Source organism: Chrysemys picta, chromosome 3, assembly GCF_011386835.1.
Source record: "Chrysemys picta bellii isolate R12L10 chromosome 3, ASM1138683v2, whole genome shotgun sequence".
Lineage (NCBI taxonomy): Eukaryota > Metazoa > Chordata > Testudines > Emydidae > Chrysemys > Chrysemys picta.
The window spans coordinates 28,328,726-28,339,469 of NC_088793.1; the positions used below are offsets into that span (position 1 = coordinate 28,328,726).

Genomic DNA, 10,744 nt, shown 5'->3' on the forward strand with positions numbered 1-10,744 from the left:
CCACATGGTTATAATGTGGTTTTTACTTTTAAAACGAATCTCAACCGTTGGCTGTCTAAATAATTATTGTCTGACCCTCTTCTTCTTGTCTCTTCCCTCCCCATAATTTCCTGCACCTATGAAAATGTAAGTCAGTAAAAATAAAAAAGTGCTTACAAATAAACATCGGTATTACCTGTCGAAACTATTTAAAAAAAAATTGAATTCTGCAAAGCCTACTGATACAACAGCTCTTGGGACCACTACACCCTCCTTAGGAATGGTTACGGTCCAGTGATCAAGTGCATTTCACAGACTCACTGGCCCTGCCCCTGGCCAACCCACAAAATGCCCTTCCTGCTCCTGAGGAAAAAGCAACCTGCCAATCTTGATTCTGCAGCATACACACTGCTTGGCTTCTGTTCTTGCTCCCCAGGCTTCAGAAATGGCATTTCTGCAGCATTACAAGCCTGCTATGGCAGTGCTGGGACACAGCACAGCTCAGTGCTAAGCACTGCAAGACTGCTCCCTAAGCGGAAGTGGGATTTTTAATTGATCTTTGAGCATTGTTAATAGATACTTTGGCATTTAGACAAAATACAAACCACAGACCAGCACAAATTTTGCCTCTCCTAACAAATAGTGGCCAACCTTTGGGGTATGGCTTTTCATACAATAAGAAAGAAGGAACAGAATTAGAGAGTAAGGCTCAGATCCCAAGATCCTGGTTCACTACACAGACACTTCTCTTTCCTCCCTATGGCAGTTCATTCCACTGATATTCTGCTCTCACCATATGCCTCAGCCACTGAAAGCCAGATCACCAGCTGGTGGAAAACAGCATTGCATCCTAGTCCTGAGAGTGCTATGCATTCAGTGACTGATCCAAAGTCTACTGAAGTCGATGGGAGTCTTCAATGGGCTTTGGCTAAGGCCCATAGTGCGCTCACGATATTAAAGAAGAGATCTGACATGTGTATTGACACAAGTACATTATAATTGTTCCCATTACAATTACTTTGTTACCAGAAATTTGCTGGTAATTTCCTGGCTTCTCACCCCTCCTGAAGTGTAAGCTCTACCCTGTGATAGTAAGTGCAGGGAGGGCTGGACTCATGTCTTTATGTCTCATGGGCACCATTCAACTTACAATAAAAGAGGATAACTACGTTTATAAATAAATAGTGAAGAGCACATCATTTAATTGCTATTTATTTTCATAAACATGAGGTATTTCAAAGTGCTATAAGACGCAGCACTAAATGTACATCGTTGGAAGAAATTAAACACAGAACTTTGCAGTTACCCAGTTCTATGCACCAAACATTAACAAATACATTAACTGGAAGAAACAGGCTAGGAAAAGGCATATATAGTAAATTTCTTTACAAAAGTTTTCTTAGTTCAAAAAAGTGATAAAGTAATATCTACTCAAAACTTTCACAACTCATTTTCATACGAAAATATAAGTATCAAATTTAGTTATGTATCAGCATCATACTAAAGTATACAGGCAGTGTAAGAATTAGTACAGTACATAACAGAGATTAACAATATATTTGTATACAAAAACATGCTCCTCAAACATTGAGGTATTACAGTACTTAGGTATGAACTTCCAGTCAAATACTGGTAGCAAGAGCCACCTCTCATAACCCAAGACATGTACAAAAGGCAAGTGTGTAGATGGTATTTACAGAAAATTCCCACAGAGGTACAAATGGTAACCCCTAAAGTAACATCTGTTAGAACATAAGCACCATTAAAAATTAGGAATGAACATTTTTAAACTCAACTAGGTGTCATCAGCAGCTCCAAAGGCTCACAACTTTTAAAGAACATCTATAGTTCTTAAGAAAAAATACAAGGCCGTCATTGTTTGGCAGTCTGTTGAACTCCTTGCAAGAACATCCATGTGCTCTGTACCCGGATAACATAGATTGTTAACTACTTGAGGGACTGGATTGAAAGTAAAACCAACATTCTTAACGTCAAAAAACACAATTTTTTTTTTAAAGAATCAAAAATGTGCAAAGTGGCAGTGACTGTCCAGGTCAGACAAAAAGGTTTAGCAAGTCCGTGTGTGTTCTATTTTCTTTAGCAACTGCTGTTGTCTGGCTTGCAATTTTTCCTTTTCTAGCAATAACTTGTGTTCCTCTGCCTGAAGGGAATGGACATAATCGGTGGCTTTTTTCAAGATGACCACTTTTGCAGCTTTCTCATTTTTAACCAGTTCAGGTACATGGTCCCTTAATGTGAGGAAACTAGATCGCAGGTCGTTACGCCGCTGACGTTCCAGAATATTGTGGTTGCGTCGACGTTCACTATCTTCTGAATCTGAATTTCGAGGACTTGAACTCTTAGACTTTGGTTGGATCATGGGTTTTATTGGACGAGGCACCTCATTTTTTAGCTTTTTCTGCGGCGGGGCATCTTCGCTTTCCATGTATGGAGAAGGGGCAGCGTAATTATGCTGCTGGTGAATCGGGGCGCAACGCTTTAGAATCAGTTCATTCTGCTGCATTCTCACCGATGCCAAGGTGGCATTTTTAGGACGCACAGTAATAGTAAGAGTAGTAACAGCCTTGTTGGAGGAAGAGCGCCTCTTCTCCACTGTCACTACATCAATTTCTTCCTCTTCATCCTCTTCCTCGTCATCATCTTTAGAAATACAAAATGTAAAATAAAGTAAGTTGTTCTTTCCAAAAAATATTCACACAGGACCTTGAAATTTAAAAACTAGTAACATATCTGTGTGAATTCTCAGGACAAACAGCAACCCATAAGTATTTAAGTGTTCAAAATATGCACAAATATGAGGATAAAAATAGGGTGCATATACTAACTATCTGCAGATAGATGGAGCTAGATAAATATATACACGCCATGCATACACTCAGATCTGGACACAATAAGTGGGTATCTCTGCTAAATTAAAATTATAACCCTAAGAACAGATAGTTTTCTGCACTTTTAAGCTGTACAATAGGAGAATCCATAAAGGTGCAACCCAAATAAACACACTAGAGGAAACAGTATTTGAGAAAATGCCCTAATTTATACTTTAACCAACAAACTGGAGTACAGAACATACATGTATGTGATCACACACACTCATAATCACAACACCTCCCTTGCTTGATCAAAAAGGAGCCGGAAAACTAAACAATTGCTGGATTTGTTCTGATGCAGAATGTGAAGCTGTTCCAGTCTGAGAGTCCCTTTAAGCCAATGTTTTGGTTTACTGCCAAGAAGACAGCTGTTGGGAGGAAGTGCTTCCTCACAGAAAGCTGTCAAGGCACAGACATTAAAGGGACAGTGAGCCTTTTGAAACAGGAGGCTTATCATCAAGTTTATGATGATGGTCATATGGATCTACTCATTTACATGAGAGAAACTGTGTTTACAACTGAATTGGGCTTCTCTGCAACTACAGATGGGGTTTTTTTTACATGAGAGGAATTTTTTGCATCTAAATTTTCCTCTGCCTATCTTAATCCAAAGACCCAAAATCAAACATTTCCCCGCTAAATTATTGGACTGCCTAGCCATTGCAAAACCATGTACAAGGCAGGATGATTTTATACTAAAAACACTTTTACCATATGGTCAATGCACTATTTACACAATACATTCTGCATAAACTGCATTTTATTTGGCCACATGAATGAATTTTGAGATTAACCACACGGTACGCTTTGGCATGGGAGAAGATTAAAAAAACCCACTCAAAGATCATCCAGCAGCTGTTAATTGTAAACATGTCCAGGATAGGATGCCCTTTAGTTATATACCACTGTCTGCTTTACCATCAGCTGCCTGCCAAAGGGTCTCCTTCAAGGAATCCTTTCCAAAAGGTAATGTCCTAGGACAAGCATGCTGCCACCTACTGGCAAATCCATATACCAGTTAGAAATGGAAGGGAGTAAAACACACGCACCCACTTGGACAGCTAAGGGTTTTGTTCTTGGTTATGTTTTTATCAATAAAGAAAAGCAAATGAGAGTGGTCTGGGATTTTTCAAGCTTCTCCTCTTCCAGACTAACTTTAGTGGCACCATACATCTATCTGACGTCTTCTGAATCTGATGGTGGTGGACTCTCTCCTAGCCTCCCCTCTCTTCAACAGCAGGGGTTCCCATGTCCTAAGGGCTCAACCACTGTCATGTTTTACACTGAACTGATTGTGCAATATTTGTTCTTCCCCAGCTCCACCCCGCCCCCCCCCCCTCGTTTCAGCTGCTCTTACTTACCCCTCCTCTCTCTCTGCCCAAGCGCTTCCAGGCAGGGGGCTTCCTCAAGCACTAAGGCATATGGCCACCAACTTTCCCCCAATCTTTTTTTTATTGACTCACTGAGATGCAAGAAACAAAGAAAGGGGGCATGACCTGGGATCACGGATTTATTATCTTTGGTCTCCTTACCACATGGGTGCAGAGACGGAGGTGGGGAAAGGGAAGACTGAGCTTAATTTTGATTACAGGAAGGAAAGTGTGAAGAGAGAAAGAGAGAGAAAGACAACCCCTTCTTTTTTCTCACTGCCAATAGCCTAAGGCAGCCTTACAAAATGTTCATGATAATGTACCAGCCAGGCACAACGTTACTCACCCACCTTACCAAGATGATGATAAAAAACAACTAATGCTAGTTTACTTGACCAGAAACTAACATTCACCCTAAGTGAACTGAATTTTGCAAGGCTGCCCCAACGAATTCACTCTTTTTGTTTATTCCTTTGGTTAGGGGAGATGCATCATAAAGGTGATGCTGCCCATAAAGCTGCATTTGAGGGTGGAGCAACCATGCACACACAATACCTCTGGGGATATGTACACAGGCTAACAAATCTGTGATGAGTGGAGTATTTACCCGAGTCACTGAGAGTATCATCTCCTGAGCTGCTGTTTGCTCTGGTAGCACTTGTATGGCAGCTGCTGCGCTGGGTGGCAGTCGCTGCCCCCTGTGCGATCCCACTGCTCCCACTAATGTTCACCCGGATGCCAGCCATTCCCCCTGTTGCTGGGGCTGGGGCTGTTGCCACTGGCTCCCTCTTGTTGATGGGGAAGGGGAACACCACTGCAGGATCCACACACTCTGACACAGAGTTGTTGAGCTCTGCTTGGCTGTTGGTGCCCCCAGGGCTGGCAGTGGTGGTGGATGCACCAGCTGTTCCTGGTGCCACTGCTGCTCCCACTTTGCCCTGCAGTTTCTCACTCACTGCCCTCTCCAGCTTCTCACGGGCAGAAAAGCCGCTCCACATACAATCCTGGATGATGATGGAGTTGAGGTTGTTGTTCTCCCCAAAGCCTGTCTCCAATAAGTCTCCTCCATCCGTGCTTCCCCAAAGGTCGGCCTCAGAGGGCAGCAGCAGCAGTTCAGATGCCCAGTCCAGAGGATCACGGGTTTGGAATCCCCCTAGAGCCACCCCTCCCCATAGCAGTGGGGCCCCTCCCGGGGGGTTCTCCTGAAGTCCTGCCCGGCTGGGAGACAGAGGAGGGGTAGGCAGCAGTTCAAACTTTTTCCAGATGTCCTCCCCTGGGGGAGCAGAGTCCGGACCGCACAAATAGAAATCATCTTCATCTGGATAGAAGCAGGGCTGCAAGGAGTCAAACTCGAGGTCTGGGTTTTTACTGACCATCCCTGGCATTATTGGGTTCCTTTTACTGATTCCTTGGTTGGGCTGTTATTTAGAGGGAGGTTTGAGTGTGTTTCCACTGAGAGAGAGAGAGAGAGACTTCTCCCAACACCTGAAAGAAAATCAAAAATCAAAAATAAGCAACTAGTTAAAACAGGAGGAAATACATTTAGACATGAATTGTTCATACAACAGTCTTCCTACCAATTAAAAAAAAGTAAAGCCCATAATCATTAAAAAGCCTAAGGAATGCAGGGAGCACTGTGCAAATTTGGAGAAATACATTTCACTCCCTTAATGCTGCTTAAACCACTCAGACAAAACAAACAACAACAACAAAAAACAGTCTATGCACACACATGCAAAGTTTTCTGTTTTAACCCTATGCTCTGTAAGAAAACAAAACACGCCAGAAAGGTACAGGAGAGATGCAAAGGGGTGTCTGTGCAGCTTCACACATTGCAAGCTCTTCGAACTGCTTCAAAGAACCCAACACAGAGTAACCCAACCAATACACTGTACACATATGCAACGCTTGATACCTTAATCGCTCCAGAAAGCCCTCTTAATATGTCAACAAAAGTAGTGGAAGTTTCCCCCTTTTTGTCATCTGCAGACCGGTGCAAAGGGGACAGAGGAGGATGCAAAAGGGGCAGAGGAGAGGCGGCTCGGTGCAACTTTACAACTTGCCAGTTCATTCACTCAAAGCTACTCAGAGAAACCCGCACACAACGGGGGGGAGGAGGGGGTCGGAAGTAGCCAAAATGCAGCAACCTTATATAATAATTTCAATTTAAAAAACAAAGCCGGCGCTAACAACAAAGCCCTTTGATATGCCAACAAGGTACAGGAAGTTTCTCTCCTGCTCAGCTGCACACTGAGCAAAGGGGTGAAAGGCTGCAGATGCAACAAGGGAACTTTGCACATTGCCACTGCATTCAATGTGACCTGCTACAAACACAAGCTTTCAATCCCCCTTTCCCTCCGGAAGATCCCTTAATTGTGCCCCCGACCAGTCCACCACAACCCCATATCAGCACCGGAGCCCGGTTGCATTAGACATTTTAAATGACCTTTTAAGTCTGGAACAGGCGTTCAGTGCCCCCCGTCACCTCAGCTAGCGCAACACGCAGGAAAATCAGTTTGCTGGGTTTCAAACAGCTGACATTCAAACTGAGACCAAAAGGAAAATCTCCATAAAAAAAAAAAAAAGCCTTATGATGAAATGCAATGAAACGAGCCCAGCTCAGCTGCTCTCTCCCTGCCCCGCCCCGCCCCCTGACCGCTTCCACTATTGTACCATTTTTCTACTTACAAAATCTATTGCAACCGTTTAAAACAAATCAAAGCAACGAAACTTCTCCTACAAAACACGGCGATCTCCATGCAACAGCTTTAGAAACCCTGAGGATTTCCTTCTGGTCAGTGAAAACCCCCACGCAAATCACTGAACTGCCCCTGCATTTCCCCCAACCCATCCTCCCTAGTTTTGCAACTCCAATACAACGTGAGGTTTTATTTATTTATTTGGTGTTGCCCTCCCTTCTTATTACAGCCGCGGTCCCTGCAGCTGCCTCTTCTTACCTCCTCCTTGGTGATGGGTGGTGTTGCAAAAGGGGGAGGAGGGCAGGAAAAAAAAAAGAGGCAGATGATCTTGTATGTTGCACTTTATTGAGCGCCAGCCCGCTCGTCCCCCAAGGCTGGCTTAAGCCTCCACATTCACCCTTTGCTTGCAGACAGATGACTGTCACTGGCTGGCTTTGAAGCTCTTGGATATTATTAACTAAAAAAAAACCTGACACACCCGGGGAGGAAAAAGAGAGAGGAGAGAGAGGCTTAACCCCACCTCCCTAATTTCCATAAAAGCAGGGGAGGTGCCTGGCATTTGGCGCCAAAAGCCCCTTTGCTCTTTATGCTTTGCGAGGAGAATTAGGTCCAATTCCCTTTGCAAATAAATAATAATACGAAAGAGAATGCAAAATCCGAGCTGCACGCCCGGCCACCCTGAGCAGTTGGGGAGGGGATGCACTTTGCAAGGGAGCGGGGGAGATTTGGGTTGTAATTGCACCAGTGATGTGCCTATTCAGTGCTTTGCACGGAGCATGGAGGAGGAGGGTGGGTGCCTTTAGGGTCCTGCTCCTTTGTATCTCTCCCCCCACCCCCTTTTTAAGAGAGTTGTAGCCATTCAGGGTTGCCAGCGCGATTTATTTTGCAGCAGATGCTAATAAGAGAAGGGAAGATCTAGGCGGCGAGCTTCGCCGGCACAGCCAGGACAAAAAGGAAGTCATTATGGAGGGTTCAATCCAAGGTGTCGGCTTGATTCTGTTGTTGTGCAAATAACAACCCAGTCTGCCCGGCGGGGGCAGGGGTGTGAGCACCACAGCGGCGCTGCCCAGAGGAGGCAGATTGCAAAGTAAATAAATAAAGGGGCTCTCCGCCTCCCCTCCCCCCTGTCCCTCTCCCTAATCCTGCCCCTTCCCCCCACATTGTAAATAAATAATTAAAAGAGCGGTTGCTGCACAGGCTTTTCCTCTGCAAAAGGCGACACCTTGCGGAGGCGAGAGGGAGCAGAAGCAAAGCGCAAGGAGGAGGCGCCGCGCATTTCCTAACAGCAGCGCGGCGTGCACGGCTGGCTCCGAGCTACAGACACGCTCAGGGTCAGCAGTGCAGGAGGGGTGGGGAGCGGCTGTTTTCTAGCTGGGAATGCCCTGAAAGGGAGCGATGACAGTGGCGCAGGGGATGGGGTGCTCAGGAGAGGGTTGTATGCCTGCGTAGGTAGGGGCAATGCTTAAAGTGTCCTGAAAACAGCGTGGGGTTTGCTGTCGTCATAATCTGGGAGCCGCAGCTAGGGTAAAACGGGGCTTCAAGTGCACCAGCTCCATTTATAATCCCTTGTGACACCATCCCACACCCTCGCACACACTCTTCAAGCACAGGGAGGTGGGATTTGGGCATTCTTCTCAGGAACCTTTATTCTTTTTTGTGCAACTTGGTGTATTCCAAAGGCAAAACACTTATTATTGTGAGAGGCTCTTCCATCGTTGCTATGCAGGATGCCAGACGCGATTATCATAATGGTCCATATTGGCCTTAAACCTATGAATCTGTCAACCGCTTTCTGTTCAGCAAGTATATTTATTGTGAGGAATAAAAATGATCCCTGAGAAGAATAGCTAAGCAACTTCCAGACAGGGATGAAACTTAACCAGAGGCAGGGAAATCCCCTCCACAGCTCTTCAGTTGGCACATTGAACTGCAAAAGCACCATACTTTAGACCAGTGGTTCTCAACCAGTGCTCCAGGCCCCCCTGGGGGGCTGCAAGCAGGTTTCATGGAGTCTGCAGTTCCAGCATTAGATGTGCAGGGGCCCAGGGCAGAAAGCCAAAGCCCCACCGTATGGGGCTGACGCCCGAGGCCCTGAGCCCTGCCACCCAGGGCTGAAACTGAAGCCTGAGCAACTTAGCTTCACAGTGCCCCCGTTGCGTGGGGCCAGGGCCGGCTCCAGCTTTTTTGCCGCCCCAAGCAGCAAAGAGAAAAAAAAAAGCAACAATCGGTGGCACTTTGGTGGCTGCTCTACCGCGCCACTTCATTCTTCAGTGGCAATTCAGCGGCCGGTCCTTCCCTCTGAGAGGGACTGAGGGACCCGCCGCCGAATTGCTGCCGAAGACCCGGACGTGCCGCCTGTGATGGGTTGGATAACAGAAACCCCCTGGGATCTGCCACCTGATGTGCCAAGACTACCTCTGCTCCTGTTTTCCCTGCCAGCTCAGGACTCCAGCACCCTGTCTTGCTGAGCCAGACACGCCTGCCTGCTCCAACAAAGACACAGGGTCTGAATTACTTACCCCAAAGCTGCAGGTTTACCTGAAAACAGCTCACAGAAGGGTGCTTGTCTTTAGCACTCAGATGCCCAATTCCCAATGGGGTCTAAACCCAGATAAATCCGTTTTACCCTGTATAAAGCTTATGCAGGGTAAACTCATAAATTGTTTGCCCTCTATAACACTGATAGAGAGATATGCACAGTTGTTTGCTCCCCCAGGTATTAATACATACTCTGAGTTAATTAGTAAGTAAAAAGTGATTTTATTAAATACAGAAAGTAGGATTTAAGTGGTTCCAAGTAGTAACAGACAGAACAAAGTAAGTCACCAAGCAAAATAAAATAAAATGCGCAAATCTATGTCTAATCAAACTGAATACAGATAATCACCCTCAGAGATGCTTCAGTAAGTGTTTTCCTCAGACTAGACACCTTCCAGACCTGGGCACAATTCGTTCCCCTGGTACAGCTCTTGTTCCTGCTCAGGTGGTAGCTAGGGGATTCTTCATGATGGCTCCTCTCTATCCCTTTGTTCTGTTCCACCCCTTTATATATCTTTTGTGTAAGGCGGGAACCCTTTGTCCCTCTGGGTTTCCACCCCCCCTCCGCCCCCCCACTGGAAAAGCACCAGGTTAAAGATGGATTCCAGTTCAGGTGACATGATCACATGTCACTGCAAGACTTCATTACCCACTTGCCAGCACACAGATATACAGGAAAACTCACAGGTAAAAAACAGCCATCTGCAGACAATGGTCCTGGTTAATGGGAGTCATCAAGATTCCAAACCACCATTAATGGCCCACACTTTGCATAATTACAATAGGCCCTCAGAGTTATGTTTTATATTTCTAGTTTTAGATACAAGAGTTATACATTTATACAAATAGGATGATCACACTCAGTAGATTATAAGTTTTGTAATGATACCTTACAAGAGACCTTTTGCATGAAGCATATCCCAGTTACATTATATTCACTTATATTTTTATAAAAACCATATACATGCACAACGTCACACCTCCCCTTTCCAATGGCCGCCCCAAGCACCTGCTTCCTGCTCTGGTGCCTGGAGCCGGCCCTGCGTGGGACACCAGGCAATTGCCCTCCTTGCTACCCCCTAATGCTGGCCCTGGCTTTTATATGCACAAAAATAGTTGTGACACAGGTGGGCCATGGACTTCTAATAGCATGTTTTGTGGAGGAGGGGCTCAGAAAGATAAAGGCTGAGAATCCCAGCTTTAGACTTTGCTTTCCATAACACATTCAGCATGCCCTCCTGTCATGTCTGCATTGTCATGCAACGTC

The 10,744-nt window shown here is 45.5% G+C and overlaps 1 protein-coding gene across 5 annotated transcripts; it reads right to left on the reverse strand.

The window, feature by feature from the left end:
* Window positions 1–1,175: 1,175 nt before the first annotated feature.
* Window positions 1,176–8,036, reverse strand: MYCN (MYCN proto-oncogene, bHLH transcription factor). Of its 5 annotated transcripts, none has more exons than XM_008179878.4 (3): window positions 7,198–8,036; window positions 4,848–5,725; window positions 1,176–2,640 (listed from the first exon to the last, which is right to left on the reverse strand). In XM_008179878.4, exons 2-3 carry the CDS (start codon window positions 5,623–5,625, stop codon window positions 2,048–2,050), a joined length of 1,371 nt encoding a protein of 456 aa, XP_008178100.1. In that variant the 5' UTR covers window positions 5,626–5,725; window positions 7,198–8,036; the 3' UTR covers window positions 1,176–2,047. The 5 variants fall into 5 exon arrangements, with proteins under 5 accessions (XP_008178100.1, XP_023956334.1, XP_023956333.1 ...); XM_024100566.3 differs by having other exon boundaries at window positions 6,929–7,209; XM_024100565.3 differs by having other exon boundaries at window positions 6,687–7,201.
* Between the last annotated feature and the right edge of the window lie 2,708 nt (window positions 8,037–10,744).